Source organism: Oncorhynchus nerka, linkage group LG2 (assembly GCF_034236695.1).
Source record: "Oncorhynchus nerka isolate Pitt River linkage group LG2, Oner_Uvic_2.0, whole genome shotgun sequence".
Classification (NCBI taxonomy): domain Eukaryota; kingdom Metazoa; phylum Chordata; class Actinopteri; order Salmoniformes; family Salmonidae; genus Oncorhynchus; species Oncorhynchus nerka.
Window position 1 is genome coordinate 80,114,167 of NC_088397.1, and position 21,804 is coordinate 80,135,970.

Here is a 21,804-nt window from a genome sequence, read left to right on the forward strand (position 1 = left end):
TACTTTTGAGCGTTTCCTTTTGTCTACCTGAGTGCCAGATGGGCAGGGTTTGCCGCCTGACTTTTTTTCATTGGTTCTTTAAACCATGCAAGCTATTAAAAAAAAGGATAGAAAAATGATTTGAAATGATTTGAACCCAGGTCTTACTGACTGCTGTGTGTGCCTTCCCTTTACCCCTGCTCTGCTCCCTGTCCCTCCCCTTTTCTCCCTGTTCCCTCCCCTTCCCCTTACCCCTGTTCTGCTCCCTGCCCCTTCTCCCTGTTCCCTCCCCTTCCCTGATCAAGGCTGGGAACCATGCTGCAGTTCACAGAGTAGGTACAGAGTAGGAACAGTCAGACACATACACTCACACAGACAGACGGTGAACATGGGCCAGTTACTCAGCTGGATCAGAGCTCCTCGGGACAATCAAGCCTTACAGGATGTGGCCGTGGAACAACAGGTGAGCTTTCATAATGCAACTCTGCTCACAGGTTAGAGAGGTGTCTGTGTGTGTGTGCACAAGTTGGAGCGAGTGTGTTTTTAGCATAAAGAAAGTTTGCGTCCGTGAAAAGGTGTCCATGGATGCGTGCGTGTCTGTATTTGTGAATGAGAGCTCTTTAGTGTGTATGTGTGTGTGTGTGTGTGTGTGTGTGTGTGTGTGTGTGTGTGTGTGTGTGTATTGTTTTGTATGTTTAGTAGCGGGCCTATATGGGAAGGCAAGTCAGAAAAAAAGTTTTGCTGGCATTAATCCAAGTCAGACATCTTTCCCTGGGGTGTATTCATTAAACATTTTGCAACAGAAACCGTTTACTCCGAATGGAAAATGTTTTGCAACTAAAACAAGAGTTTCTATTGGATAAATTCAGGTAAGTCCCTCCCCGTTTTGTTACGTTTTCTCTATTTGCTTCCATTTGGTTCTTAATTAAATGGTAAAAGGTTTCTGTTGCAAGACGTAATGAATACACCCTGCTCGAGCTTAGAGGAGGAGGAGGAGGAGGAGGAGGGAAGAGAAGTGGCGTTGGGAATACAGAACAGTCTGTATTATATTAAACTGAGACGAAGACAAAAGCTTTGCTGTGCTCTTCACATAGCACCAGCAAAAGTATGTGTTGCTTCCAGTTGTGTCAGTGTGTCTATGTCTGAAGCATTGAAAGTAATGGTAGTTGAAGTCTGTCAACCTCTGAACAGAAGAACAGTACAGTCTGTACTGTTGTCATGAATAGAGGATATTGCACCAAGGCGAAGACAAGGTCTGTGCTCTTCACATGGCCCAGCAAAGTGTGTTGCTTCCAGTTATGTCAATGTGTCAGTCTCTGTAGTTTATTAATTTGCCCATTTTTGTGTGTGTGTGTGTGTGTGTGTGTGTTGGTTAGGGTATGATACAATCAACCAATCAAATATATTTAACTATTTTTACCATCATTATTACTATTACCTGATCATAAATGATTACCTGGTCATACACCATTATCTGGTTATACATTATATCTGGACATACATTATTACCATTATCTGGTCATACATTATATCTGGACATACATTATTACCTGGTCATACACCATTATCTGGACATACATTATTACCTGGACATACACCATTATCTGGACATACATTATTACCTGGACATACATTATTACCTGGTCATACACTATTATCTGGACATACATTATTACCTGGTCATACACCATTATCTGGACATACATTATTACCTGATCATGCATTATTACCTGGTCATACACCATTATCTGGACATACATTATTACTTGATCATGCATTATTACCTGGTCATACACCATTATCTGGACATACACTATTACCTGGACATACATTATTACCTGGTCATACTCCATTATCTGGACATACATTATTACCTGGTCATACAATATTATCTGGACATACATTATTACCTGATCATACATTATTACCTGGACATACATTATTACCTGGTCATACACTATTATCTGGATATACATTATTACCTGATCATGCATTATTACCTGGTCATACACCATTATCTGGTCATACACTATTACCTGGTCATACATTATTACCTGGACATACATTATTACCTGCAGATGGACTATTACCTGGTAATACATTACCTGGTCATACATTATTATTATTGGGGTGGCAGGTAGCCTAGCGGTTAGGGTGTTGGAGTAGTAACTGGAAGGTTGCTAGATCAAATCCCCAAGCTGACAAGGTAAAAATCTGTTGTTCTGCCCCTGAACAAGGCAGTTAACCCACCGTTCCTAGGCCGTCATTGCAAATAAGAATTTGTTCTCAACTGACTTGCCTAGTTAAATAAAGGTCAAATATAAATAAATGACCTGGTCATGCATTATGGGTTTACCTTGTGACTTAAGGGCCAGTATGAGCAGCTAATGTTCTATTCCTTAATGTTTGTTTATTTGTCATGGTGCAACATTGAATAGGTGTTTATGATGATAGACACATTAACCAATAGAAGTACATGAACATTGAATACATATTTCTGCAGTGGGGAGTGGAAACATGACCAACCCTGTTACATGTGTATAATTCTAATAGTGGAATATGTTCAGGCATGTTTTTGATAATAGTTCCCATGTTTTTTTGTTGTTGAGTTACAGTTGCTTATGAGTTGGGTATGTTTGTATTTGTGCATGTGTTCTGGTAGTATTTGTATGATAACACAAGTATCAGTTTTGTGTTATAAATTTGCAATAATGACATGCTCAGTGGCTCTCTTATGCTCTGGTTGTATAAAAGCACCTCTGGGAGGGTTTCCAAGCTTTTGGGCTTACCTGAGAATGTGCTGTTTACCAGGGCATTGAACAACATGCCATTTGACTATTTGCTTGCTCTGTTTCTTGTGTTTTGGGGGGGATTCTTGGCTCTGCTTTGGGCTAGTTGGGGTACTTTCCCAGACTTTTGTTGTCAACATACTGACTGTGCCCTCTGCCATTCAGGCTCAGAATCATCTGCTGCTTTCATCACACACACAGGAAACAGCCACAGGGGAAATGTATCTGTGATACACATACCCAATACATTTCCTAATCACACATTCAGCATGTAACTATATAACTTTAAGCTGTACAAAACATGCTTTTCACAATATATGCTGTATGTATTTAAATCTTTTGCTTCTCTAACATCTAATATATCGACACAGTATTGTTTACATGGATCTCAAGTCATGTTACACAATGAATATAGGAACATATTCACACCAAAAATGTAAAGGCCTATTATAGATCCAGTTAAGTAAAGGCCCGTTTTGTGGCAATGTGTGGATGTGTCTGTTGTGTTGACCAGAGCTGTAAAGAGGGGAGGGATCTGTATTCCAGCATGTGGAAATATCTGTGATATCCTGCGGTGTGTGTGTGTGTGTTTGTGTGTTTCCCTTTGAATACATTCAGTACTATGTGTTTCTGTGTGCATCAGAAAGACAGTCCAGCCTTTAGATTTCTCATTCCACTGTCAGTTTGGCTTGAGCCTGACTGATGATCCAATAATGACATGCTCAGTGGCTCTCTCATGCTCTGGTTGTATAAAAGCACCTCTGGGAGGGTTTCCAAGCCTTTGGGCTTACCTGAGAATGTGCTGTTTACCAGGGCGTTGAACAACATGGCATTTGACTTCACTTGCTCGTTTGTTCTCCTGTCTATTTCCATCTATTATGGTTGAGGCAAACCCTGGCTCTGTCCCAATACTCTAAGATAACTTCCTTTCCTTGCTTCCTTTCGCATCCTTCCCATGTTCCTTTCCTTCATTGCCACTGATAGGTGATCTTGGCAAAAGGACAGCTCTATTTGCTGGTACCAGATATATTTTAGTTTAACAGGAATGGACAGGCAATGTCCTGAGTAATCACACGCCCTGTAAAGTGTTGAGGTAATGCAGGTTGGCATTTATTGAAATTACTCATGCACTGGAGGCAGCTCTGTGGAGTGTTCACTAGCTGGCACAGCCACAAAGTCATAACATCTGATTTTAAACTTAACCACACTACTAACCCTGAATTAAATTAAGACAGACAGACAGACAGACAGACAGACAGACAGACAGACAGACAGACAGACAGACAGACAGACAGACAGACAGACATAGAGAGACATACATACATATATCATGAGTATAGCGAGTACCATCCCCCTCTCTCTCACCAACTCTCTCTTCCCCCTACACCCAGGTTCTGTTATTTCAGGTCTAAATTCCTAGAGGAGACTCTCTCCTCATTGCCAGGCAGTATATATATAGAGAGAGAGTTTCACAGTAGAACAAAGGAACTTCTTCTACATCACAGAACTTGAGAACTGAACAATATCCATGTTTTGGTGAATGTGTAAATGTTCGGTGGAGAAGCCAGCTACGACCGGTCCGTTTTGTTTCATGTTGTGACCTCATTGAAAGACAATACAGCCACATTACCATAACTCTGTTTATACAGGACCCTCCGTTATGAGGTTTGCATCTAATTATTGTATAAAATGAATGAGTAAAGATTAAACTATTTGTGAAATGATGTATGGTGATGTTGAACCATTAATGTAAGAGAATTGTATTCCCTTCAAAGTTTAACGAAGTCATTGGCCCGCACCTGTGAACACAGACATGATCTGGCTCATGGGACAGCCCTTTTCTACTGTTCCAAATAAAAACCCCACCTGAAGAAATCCTCTTTAGGCCATGCATACTCTCGGTCAGCTGAGGGAGCGAAGGTTTGAGTAGAGACCACCAAAAACCTCAATATAAGCTATGGTTGTAATGGTTGTTGAATCCCTAACCAAACCATGTGGAGCATTGGCTACACGGTTGGAAATGGTTCAACTCTGAGACTATCGATATCACGAGAGACTTCATGGGAGCAGAGACGATCAGATTAACTTTCCAACAGAAAGACGGACGATTCCAACAGGGATCACGACGACACACTGAACGTAAATATATATTGATTGCAATTATTCCCGAATGAGTGAGCGTTCATGTGCAAAGGATTAGCATTTCAATTAATAATTATCAACTGTGTAGTGACTCTTGTAATTCCCGCCCTTCTCAGTCCACACCCACTTCCCTTTGTCCACCAAGCCACCATATCGGCTTAGCCCACTGGGGAACCTCCCCTATCATTTCCTTGCAACCATAACTGTTGTTTGTTTATGCATTTCTGTGATTATTTAGTTAGTAAATAAATTATTAAGACAATTGATGTATGGATGATTCATTGTAAAGGCTGGGTTCGTGCAGATAACCAACAATTTACGACGTTTGGAATGAGACTAACGTGAGGTAAAGAACAATTCATGAATTAGAAGACTAATTGATCAGATATTAAAATATCTGAAAAGTTATATTAGGAAAATTCTAACTTGGCAATCTGAAGATTTTCCTTGGTGCCCCGACTTCCTACTTAATTACATATACATGATTAGTTTAATCACGTAATAATAATTACAGAGAATTGATTTGATAAAAATAACAGTCTTCAAATGAATGATTCCAAAGACACGATACATACATATATACAGACAGACAGACAGACAGACAGACATGACAGAACTACACATCTGTGTTTTATTTACTTATCAGAGATAAATGACTTGACAGCTGTGACAACATGTGAAGACTGACTAGTGTGTGTACATTTTTTTAACCTTTATTTAAAAACTAGGCAAGTCAGTTAAGAACAAATTCTTATTTACAATGACGGCCTAGGAACAGTGGGTTTACTGCTTTGTTCAGAGGCAGAACAACATATTTGTACCTTGTCAGCTCAGGGATTCAATCTAGCAACCTTTCGGTTACTGGCCCAACACTAACCACTAGGCTACCTGCTGCCCCAACACAGATTTGTGTGTTTACTTGTGTGTATTTTGTGATATTATTCAATAAAAAGTATACTTATGTGTACTTATCTGTTTGAAAGTATATGTGTCTCCATCGTGAAATTGGGATTCTTTGTGTGTATTTAGGGTGGCACTACCTGACAGACAACATACTTATTGTTATTTATGGTGTTGAACGTACATGAGCCACATATAGTGGCCTGACTGGCTGTACTCTGTACTGTAGGAGAGGGATATAGGACAGCTTGTATCTATTGTTGAAGAGGGCTGGTCTCCTGAACAGATTGAGTAACTTCCAGTTTTCTCTATGAGAAGGCTCATCCCTTTGTTCCAAATGAAACACACATTTTGACCTGTAGAGATACATATATTAGATATATTATACATATATTGTAGTTTATTCTGTGTTTTGTTGTATTTTATTCTGTGTTTAGACCCTCATTGACTGTGCTTTGTTCCGGCCCATGATTGTTAGCTAGGGTATAACGTTCCTGAGTACACACTGTTTGCCTAGTGTCTCCCTAGAAACAAAACCTTATCGACAAGGACCCTCTCACCTGCACTGATTTGTTCCTGATGCAGGCCAAGTAATCTGATTTGTCTACTCCCCTGGGATGGGTGGGCCATACTTTGGCCAACCACTCAGTTGTCAACAGAGATAAGGGGTGCATTGGAGAGCATCAATATTGTGCAGTCGCTAATCAGCAACTTTCAATGTGTGTAAAAGTTATTGAACTACATCTGCATGAGCGTTACAAGAACCACGTGATCGAGGGTCATGCAGTTTTTTATGTTTGCTGCAAGTTTCTGCAGTTGTTCCTCATCAACAGCACCATGCGCCTACATAATGGCCATGGTCGAGGTCGACTGCGGACTGACTCATGTATCCATCATGAATTTTATGCCCTGGAACACAATTGTCTACCAATAACTAGGGGGTTTGCTCGACTCATGTGGATGTGACTGAAACTGAGCAAACTTTCTAGCGAGATTTACAAGTTATGACAGATTCAAATAAGAAAGCTCTCTCGCCAACCATTGGGATTTCCAGTTTGTGAGTGTGTAAGGATAATATGGAGGTTAGAGTTTATTTTGACATTCTAACAAAAAACTCTTAGAAACAATGGAAGCATATTACCACTGCCATGTTGTGTTAGAATACAACTAACCAGCAACTTTTTGTTTCTCCCTTGACTGCAACAGCCTGCTTTTGACTGCTGTCAATGCTTTAAGAAAGCGCCCAAAGGTTACCAAGAGTTACCGAGTGAGTCGTTCCCACCCGAGTTGTTCCACCCCAGTGTAAGCATGCCACGCCTACACACATGCACGCATGCACACACACTAGTGGAAATGCACGGACTGTGTACAACGCTAGAGTCAGTAGGGAAGATAAAGATGGAGGCGATTTTTCCTCAGATCCCTCAACACAAATAAAACACAAATAAATGCTAAGGGCAGCGACTACATAGCAAGAAAAGAGTTCAGTGGTTCGTTCGGTTTTCCTTTTAAGGAAGTTTTTTTTAGATCCAATCCGGTTGGAGGAATACAGACACAATGCAGAGCCTTCAGATCCAGGACAAACGTCTGGGGAACACTGCATAGGTATTACATGATGTTATTACATAAAACAAGTGAAAGGCATGGCAACAGCAAACAACTCATCAGGGTGTGAGCTTTACTTGGGTGGAACCTTTCATCAGCTCCCCTGTCTGTAGCTGCGTCATCATAAAAACCGCCCAGAGCAACGTGGACCACCCAAAACAAGTTCTGCCTGATCTGTCCATTTTCATCTAGCCCTTTCTATCTTCCATGTTTGGTTGTCAACAAACATTGGCTGAGAACATTACATGTATTGTACTTTAGATTATATCTTTAAGTGAAAATGCCCGAGAAGCTGGTGTTTGGAGGATATATTGGTCAGATGGAACAGAGTAAATAGGCTGGTGTTTGGAGGATATATTGGTCAGATGGAACAGAGTAAATAGGCATTTTAACATCATAGATTTTTTAGCTGGTGGTAACTTGTAGAATAGACTCTGTCTGGAATGTGGTTTTAACCAATCAGCATTTAACCCACCCGTTGTATAATTGTCATTAAAACACCTTCACAGATACAAAGTAACAATTTTATTTATTTATTTTACTAGGCAAGTCGGTTAAGAACAAATTCTTATTTTCAATGATGGCCTAGGAACAGTGGGTTAACTGCCTGTTCAGGGACAGAACGACAGATTTGCACCTTGTCAGCACCGGGATTTGAACTTGGAACCTTTCAGTTACTAGTCCAACACTGTAACCACTAGGCTACCCAAATTAAGCTTGAAGGGATAAGGTGCATTGAAGGGGTGTCACACTACAATGGTTCTGAGGATTTCCCCTTAGAATGAAATAGAATTTGTTCACTTTAAAACACACTCAGATCTGTAGTTTACAATAACTTCCACTCATTTTGCCCAGGTGCCATACTGTGTCTGGACGCTAGGGGGAGCCACCCTGCTAGACAGGCTCTATTCAGTTTAACACTTTTACATATAGTGGTTCCTCATCTTAGAAAATACATTGTTTAAGAAGTTGCCTTCTATCTGAGGAGTCAAGCAAACGAGTTTTGCAATTAAGAAGTTGCCTTCTATCTGAGGAGTCAAGCAAACGAGTTTTGCAATATGTTTATTAATTAATTAAATCAAAGCTCATATGACATGGTAGTGTGTAAACATGTTGTTCCACACTCTTACTTAAGGCTTGGCTAATGTCCCATTGCTACATTTTTCTGTGTGTTTTCATAGTAGCTACAATAAGGTCTTTGACAATTGTTTTGCATAGAGAGACAGCGTGGCTGTGCTTGTGTTTGGGTCTCCATTATTTTCTAAAATTTCCTCTCTCATCCCCCCTCCAGTCCCCTTGCTCTCTTTCCCCTTCCTGCCTCCTCCCTCTTTTCCTTAGCATACACTTAGCTCTACTCTTTCTCTCTCCCCCCAACCATTGCTTCTCTGTAAAAAGGGTGCAGTTTGTGCTAGAGGCTGCATGCGATGCTCCCTCTCTCTCTCTTTCACTCCCTTTTTCTCTCTCCTTTTGTCTCGTTCTTTATATCTTTCTGTCTGTATTTATATGCCTCTCTTTTCTCCCTCATTATGTTCTCTCACTTTCTCCCACTTTTCTGGCTGTTTTTTAGACACTGCAGTTCTGATTCCTAAGCAGTGAGTGTATCAGACACACCCTACTGCTGCCAGACAGACAGACCTTGCAGCAAACCACCTCTGCCCAGACTGCTTTGGCTACACCCATCTCTATCACCATCAACTATATGTCGATTACCTTCACTCCACATAAAATTTGGTCCTCTGTAGCTTAGTTGGTAGAGCATGGCCTGGCAACACCAGGGTCGTCGGTTCAGTTCCTGCTTAGGCAACCTATATGAAATATGTATGCATGTAAGACTGCTTTGGATAAAAGCGTCAGCTAAATAGCATATCATATTTTATTACTTTATCATCAAAGTTTAACAAAGCGTACAACTCTACACACAATGACTACTTTTAACAATACACAGAACATTTTACAAAAGCACATTTACTGGAAGAAGTGTTTAGGTGCAAAGTTTGGTAACCGAAATTTGTTCAAATCTCCCTCAGTTTTTTTGTGTCCACGTTTTCCAAAAACGTAAATATCTGCTCCAAACTAAGATTCAACGATGTCTGTAGATAGAATGGGGTCAGCTATGACATGACAAATGGACTGTGAAAAAATATACATTGGTCATTGAACTACAGTAAGTGAATTGGATTTACACCCGGTAACAGAGTTGCTGTAACGAAATGACATCATGGGTCCTTGATCTGTACTACGCAGAAATTCATAATTATGCATATGAATGTCATTCTCTTCATGGTGATGTATTCTAAATAGGTACACAAAGGTGTAAATATGCAATATCCTACTTTGTGCATATTTCAGTATTATTCTAAACACTGGCTATTATTTTAATGAGCTCTGTTCCAAACAAGACTAAATTTGGTTGGTCCGGACCAAATCGGAACCAAGTTTCACAAGTTTGGACATCAAAGTACAGCACAGTAGAGTACATCCCAGCATATAACAGTAAAGTAGATTAGAGTTCAGTACAGTAGATTACAGTAGAGTATAGTACAGTAGAGTTTAGTAAAGTACAGTACAATACAGTAAAGTAGAGCATAGTTCAGTACAATACAGTACCTTATAGTGTACTCAGCTCGTGTGCTCTACTGTGTACTATACTCTACTTTTCTTTACTGTACTCTGCTGTCCAAACTTGTTAACCCGACTGTTGTGATTACTATGATTTCCCATTGTAGCCAATTCAATTGCAGAAATTCCGTTACCTATTTTTCAAAAAAATTGGTAACGAATTGAGTCTTAATCAGTTAAAAATTCCTAAACAAAATTGATATCAGTAAAAACACTAATTAATTTCTAGGTTTACCTTTACTTGTTACTACTGTGAACTTTCATTATCCTCCCTCATGAGAGAGACATGAGAAAATATCTGTAAGATGTGGGGTTTTGGTAACGGAATTTCAAGGCACAAGACAATGTTTCACTTACAGAAGGCAAAAACATTTATCCAAAACTAAATATAAGTGTTGATATTAGTTGGCAGGGGTCTTTCAACATTATCGTGTTTTGATGTATTTCTAAAACCTTAACACTTTTTTTCTGATAGATGTTTTCTAAGACCCCTTTTAAATCTGACCCAAAATCAAAGCCTTTGCTGTCCCTTATTTTTAGGAAGGAAAATGGTTTATTTATATATATATATATATATATATATATATATGCTTCAATTAGAAATAAAGAAATAGACTCTTAGCTCTCATTTGACACCCAATTTGACATGCTCCCGTGAACTTCACGTTGCTGCTCATGGGACCTTTTACCTGGAAGTGCCCTCATTACTTGTTTCTAAATGTAGGCTGTTGTATCTGTATTTTTGTGCTGCCAGCGCCTACCTCCATATACGCACACACACCCAGTCAGAAGACTCAACCCAAACTTTCCCTTACAAATGGAAATTGACGGGTCTTGCTTGTTTTTTCTGGCTATCCATCCTTGTGAAAGGAGGGCAGTGTCCTCTTTCGACCAATCAGGTCCAGGCTGCGTCACTTTCAGGGAGCGTCACTTCCTTGTTGGAAAAGCGGGAGGGGATTGAACAGAATTGACCTGTCTGGTTTATCCTAGTCGGAGGAGCAGAAGTTTTTTTTTCTCTAGTCTGTGTTTTGTGTGTCAATCGTATACTTAATCCAAAGTGAATCTAAATTAACCTGTTCTCGGGACAGTTTGGGATTACCCAGATAAATACAGGATACACTCAAATCTATGGTATGTACCTAAACACAGTTTTTCTGTGTGTGTGTTGTAGTTTTCTCTCTTGGTGCCAGCCCTATCGATTTAGTTTGAGGGTTTGTAATATCACCGAAGTGGCAGACACTTCGGATGAGTGACGTTCTGTTTTATCTTTCATGAGCAGACATATCCACCACATATGTTACTTAAATCACTCAGACGAGACCATGGGGCTTCTGATCTGTACATGTCCTTTACATGTTATCGAAGAAACTTGGCAAAGAGCTCAATACAGCTGTAGGTGACCTAGGGGGAAATACAGAGATGTGTGTGCATTGCTTGGAGGCAAATTGCTTAGTCATTCAATTAGACTTGCTGTCAGAGTACTACTGAAGGTGTAGATTGTTTTTGAGTGTAAATAAATTCTCAACATTCACAGATTCTAGAAATTCAGACAGGGCAGAGACAACTGGAGCCTTTGAAACTAAGAGCGAACATAATTTTATTTACACACACACATTCTGCCTGAGTCAATTACCATATTGCTGATGTGACATTTTGAAGTACGAGACGATCCATTGTGAAAAATCATATGAATTATGTTTATGACAACAGGAAGTAGGGTGGTTATAATCTGTGAAACGTTCTAACCGGAATCTGTTCCAAAAACCTCGTAAATAACAAGGTTGCCAACAAACAACGCATACAAAGTTGTATAGCGGCAGAATAAGATACCGGGTAGGGAGTGGGCAATTTTGTTAAGTTTTTCACTCACCGCGTTTATTCCGAAAATTGTCTGTCCTCACTCTGGTAGCCTATGGACAAACATTAAGAATAAGCAACGTGGTGAGTTGATGCCTATTCGGCAGGTACCTCTGCTCTGAGACCTTGAAGTAGTAGTTCCCCTTGCTCTGCAAGGGCCGCGGCTTTTGTGGAGCGATGGGTAACGATGCTTCGTGGGTGGCTGTTGTTGATGTGTACAGAGGGTCCCTGGTTCGCGCCCGGGTATCGGCGAGGGGACGGTCTAAATTACACAGGCAGTCATGTCCTGAGGTCTCTCATGTTGAATGCATGTGACCTTTGGAGTGCATTGAGCCATTGATGTCTATTTTACAATTTACTGCACTATAGCTATAACACCAACCAAACTAGTATATGACACAACTAGACATCATTGTCCCTAAATAATTTAGCTAGGTCAGTACTTTGTAGCCTACGCTGGTTAGCCAACTCCTTTGAGATCACTGTAGCAGCTAGCCTTGTGATTAGGGTTTGGGTCAATTTCAAAGTAATGTAATACATTGTGCCCAGGTTAGCCAACTGCTTTGGAATTGTAAGTGTAAATGTAACCTTTATTTAAAACTTGGAAAGTCAGTTAAGAACAAATTCTTATTTACAATGACGTCATACCCCGGACGACGCTGGGCCAATTGTGGGCCGCCCTATGGGACTCCCAATCACGGCTGGATGTGATACAGCCTGGATTCGTACCAGGGACTGTAGTGACGCTTGTTGCACGGAGATGCAGTGCCTTACAACGCTGCGCCACTTGGGAGCCCAGCTAGCCGCATTGCCAAACCCAGCCTTTTTTCACGTATCGTTCTGTTGGGCCCAGTATTAGTAATCAGTTTTCATAACTCAGCTCAGTAGAGCAAAGACAACCTCTTTCAACCCTATTGTTGAATAAGCTCCTATTAAACTCCTAGGAGGAACAAGCCTATTGTTGAATAAGCTCCAATTAAACCATGGAGATCGAGCACTCTAGTGCCTGAAAGTCTGTTGGAGGGATCGGTCAATGAATTATACTTGTGAGCAAACATTCCATAACTGCAGGTGGCAGTAAATTGCCAACCTTGGCTTTATACCTGTTCAAACAATACACTCCAGTGGTGTATTCATTAGGAACAAAAATAACCAAACGGAACAAAACGGGGAGGGACCTACCTGAATTTGTCCAATAGAAACTCTCGTTTCCGTTGCAAAATGTGACCCACCACCAGGATTCGGTCCAATGTACCAACCTTTAAAATGTTTTTTTACATTCCATAAAAGTAGAAATTCAGAGCTAGAAAATTGTACATCATACACTGCAGTTGAGGAACAATGGGAAAGTCATTCTGCTTTGAAAGTTGATAAACTTGCAACCCCGTTTTTGTTTTGGTACACTTACTGGAGAGCTCTTCTTTGTCTACACTAGGGCTGTTGCGGTGACCATATTACCACCACACCGGCGGTCATGAGTCATGAAGGCAGTGAAATTCCATGTGACCATTTAGTCATTGTAATTAGGCTTCTCCAAGCTCTGATACTGTTGATGGTCATTAGTAGCCTACCATACTTGCTAACTGCCTGGTACTCAGCACTCTATTGTCCCTAATCACTCTGACATGAATGCAAATGTAGTTCAAAAACCGAATTAAACACTTCTTGAGCTCATGTTGCACATTTCTATAGGCTATGCAATTGTGCAAGATAAGAGTGATGGCCTCTATTAAAAAGAGAAGGATCCCATCAGCTTTCTATAGGCTAGGCCTAATATATTTATTTCTCAACTGTCCTAATATTAAGCACACCAGGCTAACTTGATGGGTCATGTAATCATCTGGCGAAGTAGAGTCTTTTGTTTAGTCATGTAGCTAGCTAGCTAAACAATGAACAGGCATTAACCCAACTCATACTACTACCAATAAAAACTGATTGTCAAACTGTCATATGAATCTGCAGGTAGCTAAAGCTAACCAACTAGGTTCAATGTTAGCTAGCTAACATTAGGTTATAACTAGCAATGCAAATGGATTTCTGATTTGAATAATATTACTACATAGATCATACATGTAATGTTAGCTAGCGAACAGGCAAACTAACATTCGCTAGCTAGCTATCAGTACATTTTAACTTGCAATGAAAACAACTTTCTGACCAAATTTGAAACGTATAATGCCCGTATGTATACATGGATGAACGCTTCACGCAGACTGGAATCATTTAACACAGTTTTGTTTCTAGCTACAGCTTATTTGGAAAGCATTGTGTCAAGTCACACCGGTTCATACTGACCGTGGCTTGTGCAGAAAGTAACCCATCACAACTTTTTCCAACTGATTTGTTGTCGATAGCACCTGCTAAATTCAGGGCATCAATGTAGTTGAGAAAAGTAGTAAAACCTTTTGTAGTTCTAGATGGCTAACGTTATATCTTTCAAAAAAGCTGCGGTAGAAAGGATTATCAATACATACTTAGCAGCTCACATTATAGGCAAAAGCATGCTACATGGCAGACCAATCCAAACTCAGCTCCCTGGATGTCCAGCTCGTCCATTATCTCAGCCAATCATTGCTAGCGGAAGGTTCCTGACTTTTTCCGTGGCTAAAACAACTAGTCTCATACTTTAACAATTGTATTTGTATTTACGGATTAAATAGAAGTTTGTTATTAAGACACATGAAAGTTCAGAGAAGACATTTCTGCCCAAAAATGCAACTCCTGTGAAGTAGTGACATGCGACATATGCCTAGCTTCCTGAAATGGGTCACAAATATTTTCAGTTTTGAGTAAATAGTTTCCGTTGCAAACATTTGACTTATGACTACACACCAGGTGGCAGTATGCACCCTTTCAGTTTGTTTACCAAGACCATACAAGTAGAAGAAGAAGAAAATGTACTACCTCAAAATGGAGATGGCCTCAATGTTGCTGCCCAGGCTCTCACACACGCCATAATGGGACCGATACAATGTTACGTCCTATAACTATCTCTATTTGCTGATATTGGTGTCTAGTTATCAGCTGGAACTGTATGCTTGTTGTTACTGCTATCCACAGTAACTATAACCCTTAGCTTTACACTGCGGTTCACTGCTGTGTGTGTGTGTGTGTGTGTGTGTGTACTTGTTCATCTGTTTGTTCACCCGCACCCACCCGCAATCGCCCGACTATATGTGATTTAAAGTGAAATTCTGAGGCCCGCTGAAATAGAAAATGAGCTGTACAGTCAGGTGCTGGAACAATTTTTTGACGGGGTGTGGGATTATTTCTTTTTTTAAGCCTAATTTAGATAAGACTATGTTTCTGTTCATAATGTCTGACATTTGGTAGGCTATTTGGTAGTCAACTTGTCTATAATTCGATCACAGGTGGCCGGTGGCACCATAATTGGGGAGGATGGGTGGGTGTAACGGGATAAATGGAATGGTATTGAACACATCAAACACATGGTTTCCAGGTGGTTTTTACCATTCCATTAACTCTATTCCAGCCATTATTATGAGCCGTCCTCCCCTCAGCAGCCTCCTGTGAATTACATACATGCAGCTTCTCTTCTGTTATTGGCCTACTTATTGCCCTAGAAGACTAAATAAATCCTTGCTCACCAGAAAATATGTTCATCAATGTACATACATCAATAGAATTATTGTTTGAATTTAGTTGACATCAATGAAGTTCTCTTTCATCTCTGCTTCTCTCACACAGCAAAAACGTTTAGGGACCAGGGAGAAAATGCAATAACAAAAGAAACAGAAAGGTTTTCTGTACAAAAATTCCAGATGGCAGTTTGAAGGGAATTAAAAGCTGTGTAAACGACCCAACATGTTTCTGATAAGATTTCCATTCGGCCTGGATGCATATTTTATGTGGTTGAAATACGATCAGCTTTTATGATGCTGATATAGATAGCACCACGATCTTTACATTTGGTCCCTAACCGCCCATTAATTCTCTCATTGATGCTGAAAAAATAAATCATATTTCTTCACTCCTGTTCCCGAGTCCAAATGTACATTTGGTGTATAATTTTACTGCAAGAAATGCTTAATTCTGCAGGAGTTAATATTAAGGCTATGTGAGACGTTATAGACCTACAGTCAGTGTGCATTTGTTAGTTACTGTTCCATTTAACCAATCTGAAATTTAGTGTACCATTGACGTCCCATCTTGTGACTGTCAAATTTGTACAGCGCCTCACAATCATCACACAATGTCTGGATAAAAAAAGAACACCAATTCAATGCAAATGAGCCCAACATAACTACATGACTTGTGATCACGGATGCTTCTGAAAGTAGTATTTTTTTGTTTTTCGTGATCGTATATATAACAATGTCTAGTCAGTAAAAATGTCAATACTGGGTTAGTCTAATGAAGTATGCCTACCTTCAATAGTTTAGACTCCGTCTCCTATCACAATCAGCAGTAAAAGTGACTGCTACTGGCATTTTATGACACTGTTTAGGTTGGAGTCTGATTGTTGCATTGATGTGGTTGGCTGGTTTCATCTGCACTGTCCCGGTTGTCACGGAGACGATGCCTGAGTGCATGCTCTCATGCTGACTGGTACCTGCCCTGTATTCTCTACCCTCCCAATGCATTGCGTGGTTCTTCATGGGTGTGTGTTGTAAGATTGATTGTTGTTAATCTATCTGCCTCTAATATAGTGTCTGGGTAGTTAGGTGAGCTAGCCTAACCTGTCTAGCTAGTAGTTACCCCTTAGAGCCTGGTTCCTCTCTAGGTTTCTTCCTAGGTTCCTAGTTTTTCCTAGCCACTGCTTCTACATCTACATTGCTTGCTGTTTGGGGTTTTAGGCAGGGTTTCTGTATAGTGCTTTGTGACATCTGCTGAGGTAAAAAGGGCTTTATAAATACATTTGATTGATTGATAGTTCGCTCACCAGAGGTGAAAATGCATGGATATTGGCCAAGTGTGCAATGTAAACAATAATAATAATAATCTTGTTTTGTCTTGGGGAAATAAATAAAACCTAAATGCTGTTCATCATTACCGTTGTTTATTGAGTCCAACTGATCTTTCACTTGACTTGACAAATATGTATTTTGAGCGTGTACTTTTTGATACTAAATAAAGAGTTTGTGTTACATTAGAAATGAGAAGTGTGGTTTGTTTTTACACACACAAAAACCACTTCCTGTGTTGTGCTGTTGGTTGAAAGACAAGAGGAGAAAGCTGGCAGTGAGACTGCCATGTTCCTTGGCTGCCATGATCAAATGACTTCAAGTGCAGCCAAATGCCTTTCATAAAAAATCTTTGTTTTGTGTTTGTTTTCCACCTCAACAAAGTATTTGTTTTTATCAACCATAGTCTGCAATTCAATTTAAAGTAAACATGGGTAATATTTCAACAGCATTTAAATAGAGGTCTCTGGGATATTTAGTCAACATAGAGATAGATACAGATCAAATTAGTATTATCTCTTTGGTTTCCAAAAGATGAGCCAGTCAGTATGTGCCACGTCAAAACACCACTCTTTCTTTGTCTATCCTTTAATTTGCCTGCGGATTCTGGTGTGTTGCCTAGCGCCCAAATATTTATCAGAAAGGAGGGCAGCGTGACTCGTCAGCCTACTTTCCGCCCCTCCCTTGCTACTTTCTCTAAACCCGAGTGGGGACTTGTTCCAATATTTTAAACATGCATCCTTCCTTCTTTCCTTTCTTCCCTTGCTTCTTTGATGTTCATTACTGATCATCACTAACTGATCAACACACGATTGGGCTGGTGAAAAACAGCAGGCTGTTAATCATGATTTCACTTATTTAATCCTGAACAAATCTGTGATTGCCTCAAGGAAAAGGAGGGAGGAAAGCACTTATAAGGTATTTGAACTTGGCCTAGGCCTAATTTGGCTTAGTATTGGCTGAAGGGCAAGGTCACAGCCTTGCTAAAGCTCTTAACTAGGTTTCAACAAGGTTTTTGTCAAGTGTGTCAACACCACTGTCCTCCCACTGGACATAGATTAAGTAATATCGTCAGAGTGAACAACAGTAATCGTCTCCAAGTAGTGTAGTATGGCAAAATAAAGTTTGTCTGAATACTATAGTACAGTATTTCACTAGTAAGAATGTAGTATGCAGTTTGACTAGTAAGGCCACAACCTCTCTGTCACACTTACTCTCTCTCTCAATCTGTCTCTCTGTCTGACTGTCTTTATCTCCCAGCCATCTCTCTGTAACATGTAGAATTATTCTGAGCCGGCATGACTGGTTGGTTGGCTCTGAAACTTAAAGATACAGTACTTTTCAGGGCATGACACACTCACACACATTCTTGGGAATAAGAAATACATTCTGCTAGCCAGTATAGGTGAAGAGGGTGTAGGCTTCTTGCCCTGTGGCTCACCACCACTGAAAGGGCACTGTTTAACATATTCCACCTTGTTTACTGCATTTCTTAAACCTGCAATGTTTGTAACTAACTATCACTGCTTCAGTCACAATGTGTACATTCCATATACAAAACACAGTGGGAAATGGGATCCACCTGGTTATGTAATATTATGAGAAACAGCTGTATAGAAGTCCTTAGACAAACTGTTTTGATCAAATTATATGGCACACACACACACACACCAGTGTTTCCCTTATTCATTTAGCATCGGTGGCCCACCGCTAGTGAATATACTGTACATAGAATCATTGGTCAGTTTATCAATGGAACAGGATTGCTTCATGTGATGTTTCTCTTGTCATGGAGAATGTGTTTGAGGAAATGGTACTGCATCATTCATTATTTTCTCCAGACATTTGAGCAGCATGGAATGCTTTTTGTTTTGTTTTGCTCAGAGTTATTTCAAGCCAGGATTATGCATTATGGTATCAATGATTCTGACAATGATCAAGTCTGTGTTTTCTGCTATGAGTGACAACGATTCCTGTTAATTGTGTTTTTTTTCTCTCTCTCCAGTCGCAGCCTAGACAGTATTCACCCACTTCAGTGGCACAGGTGGCTGTGAATCCAGCACAATTTGAGGTAACGTCAACACACACATACACACCTCTTCCTTTGCTCAGTCCATAGCCTGCAGTCACCTTTTCTTTGGGATAGGTCTTAGTCCAATCTGGCTTCTAGTCTATTTGACCCCTTCTTTGGGCGATATTTGGTACTGTTAATGTCTTTCCTGTTTCAACAGAGTAGTGTTGTTCAGTGTGGCCTAATCAGGCAAAGGATTGGTCACACCCAAATCTGCAGGGAGTGGAACTTGTGAGGCAATATTTTCCTTGCCAAAAAATGATACTGATAACAGATATTACATTTTTTTTGTGGCCTTTTAAGCTTTCTAGTACAGTTAAATAGTTAACACACACAATGACGCGGCAGTCTAAGGCACTGCATCGCAGCGCAAGAGGCGTCACTAAAGTCCCTGGTTCGAATCCAGGCTGTATCACATCCGGCCGTGATTGGGAGTCACATAGGGCGGCGCACGATTGGCCCAGCGTCGTCCGGGGTTTGGTCGAGGTAGGCCGTCATTGTAAATAAGATTTTTTTCTTAACTGACTTGCTTAGTTCAATAAAAGCTACAAGCACACACACACAAAAGTTATTTAGTTGGCATTTACGTATGTCCCCATTACCAATAAAACATCATCAAAACCTATTTGTTTCACTTACTTGCTGTGCTGTTTTGTTTGTTTGTTTAGTCGTTTCATTCTCAACCAGGATTTCTATGGAACGCCGTTTGGGTCTTTGCTATAGAATGCTGTTTGGGTCTTTGCTATAGAATGCCGTTTGGGTCTTTGCTATAGAATGCCGTTTGGGTCTTTGCTATAGAATGCCGTTTGGGTCTTTGCTATAGAATGCTGTTTGGGTCTTTGCTATAGAATGCCGTTTGGGTCTTTGCATGTCAAAAAAGATACACCTCAAATAACACTTAGAATTTTTTTATTTTACCTTTATTTAACTAGGCAAGTCAGTTAAGAACACATTCTTATTTACAATGACGACCTAGGAACAGTGGGTTAACTTCCTTTTTCAGGGGCAGTACGACAGATTTTTACCTTGTCAGCTCGGGGATTTGATCCATCAACCTCTCGGTTACTGGCCCAGCGCTCTAACCACTAGGCAAGTAACACTATTTGATGTGTCAAATTAGCTTGTTGACCAATCAGGACCTGAATATGACTGCACGTCACATAATAATTTAACGCGTTCATTCATTTTTTATGTAGTTATTACACATTGATTACACAATCACTCGTATTTCATATGTCTCAACGATTCATCGATACGTATGCAATGATGATGGTAAAGTTGTCTCGTGCACCTACAGTGCTTGCTGGTCATTAAAAAAAAGATAGCTAGCTCATGGTTGCAAACAATGTTCTTCCCCAAAAACATAGCAAAACGACACGTTTCAGTATCTATAGTTAGCTACTATATAGCTCTTAAATAACCCTAATTTATAAGACCACTCTTATTTGATTAATGGTGGTCGGACCCATCTATGTGAAGCTAGCCACAATAAGGATTAGCGACGATACTGGACTTTGCAGTTAGCCTTCAAGATAAAAGTATTGCATAATTCTACTACTTTTATTCATTTGCATCACTGTCAATTACATACTTTTATTTTGAAGACAAACCACAAATTCCACTATTGTGCCTAATCCTTATTGTGGCTAGCTTCACAACACAACCTGGTCCGTTCCAGCCTCACTAGCCAGATTAAGCTAGCTGGCTGCTTATAATGTTAGCTTTGGGCAACAGTGTTTAGTTTTATTTATTTATTTATTTACTTCACGTTTATTTAACCAGGTAGGTCAGTTGAGAACAAGTTCTCATTTACAACTGCGACCTGGCAAAGATAAAGCAAAGCAGTGCGACAAAAACAACAACAGAGTTACACATAAACAAACATACAGTCAATAACTGTATGAAGAGAGTAGGCAATAAATAGGCCGTAGAGGCAGAAATAATTACAATGTAGCATTAATACTGGAGTGATAGATGTACAGATGATGATGTGCAAGTAGATATACTGGGGTGCAAAAGAGCAAGAGTGTAAGTAATAATATGGTGATGAGGTAGTTGGGTGTGCTATTTACAGATTGGCTGTGTACATGTACAGTGATCGGTAAGCTGCTCTGACAGCTGATGCTTAAAGTTAGAGAAGGAGATATAAGACTCCAGCTTCATAGATTTTTACAATTTGTTCCCATCATTGGCAGCAGAGAACTGGAAGGAAAGGCGGCCAAAGGAGGTGTTGGCTTTGGGGATGACCAGTGCAATATAACTACTAGTGTGTGTGCTACGGGTGGGTGTTGCTTTGGTGAACAGTGAGCTGAGATAAGGCAGGGCTTTACCTAGCAAAGACTTATAGATGACTTGGAGCCAGTGGGTTTGGCAACGGATATGTAGTGAGGGCCAGCCAACGAGAGCATACAGGTCGCAGTGGTGGGTAGTATATGGTGCTTTGGTGATAAAACAGATGGCATTGTGATCGACTGCATCCAGTTTGCTGAGTAGAGTGTTGGAGGCTATTTTGTGAATGACATCGCCGAAGTCAAGGATCGGTAGGATAGTCAGTTTTACGAGGGTATGTTTGGAGGCATGACTGAAGGAGGCTTTGTTGTGAAATAGGAAACCGATTCTAGATGTAATTTGGGATTGGAGATGCTTAATGTGAGTCTGGAATGAGAGTTTACAGTCTAACCAGACACCTAGGTATTTGTAGTTGTCCACATATTCTAGGTCAGAACCGCCCATATTCTAGGTCAGAGTAGTGATGCTAGTCGGGCGGGAGGGTGCAGGCAGCAATAGGTTGAAGAGCATGCATTTAGTTTTACTAGCATTTAAAAGCAGTTGGAGGTCACTGAAGGAGTGTTGTATGGCGTTGAAGCTCGTTTGGAGGTTTGTTAGCACAGTGTCCAAAGAAGGGCCAGATGTATAC

At 40.3% G+C, this 21,804-nt stretch overlaps 1 protein-coding gene across 29 annotated transcripts in view; it reads left to right on the forward strand.

Moving 5' to 3' along the window:
- The window catches only part of cast (calpastatin), a 78,331-nt gene that overhangs the window by 20,239 nt on the left and 36,288 nt on the right, over positions 1-21,804 (forward strand). For 16 of the 29 annotated variants that reach the window (XM_065003233.1, XM_065003242.1, XM_065003281.1 and 13 more), the window contains exons 1-3: positions 272-442; positions 7,017-7,112; positions 18,822-18,887. In XM_065003233.1, coding sequence (XP_064859305.1) covers positions 368-442; positions 7,017-7,112; positions 18,822-18,887 — 237 coding nt within the window. In that variant the 5' untranslated portion in view covers positions 272-367. Of the gene's footprint in view, positions 1-270; positions 443-7,016; positions 7,113-11,004; positions 11,166-18,821; positions 18,888-21,804 lie in introns of those variants that run through there. The other 13 variants (XM_065003286.1, XM_065003298.1, XM_065003314.1 and 10 more) reach the window with 9 other exon arrangements.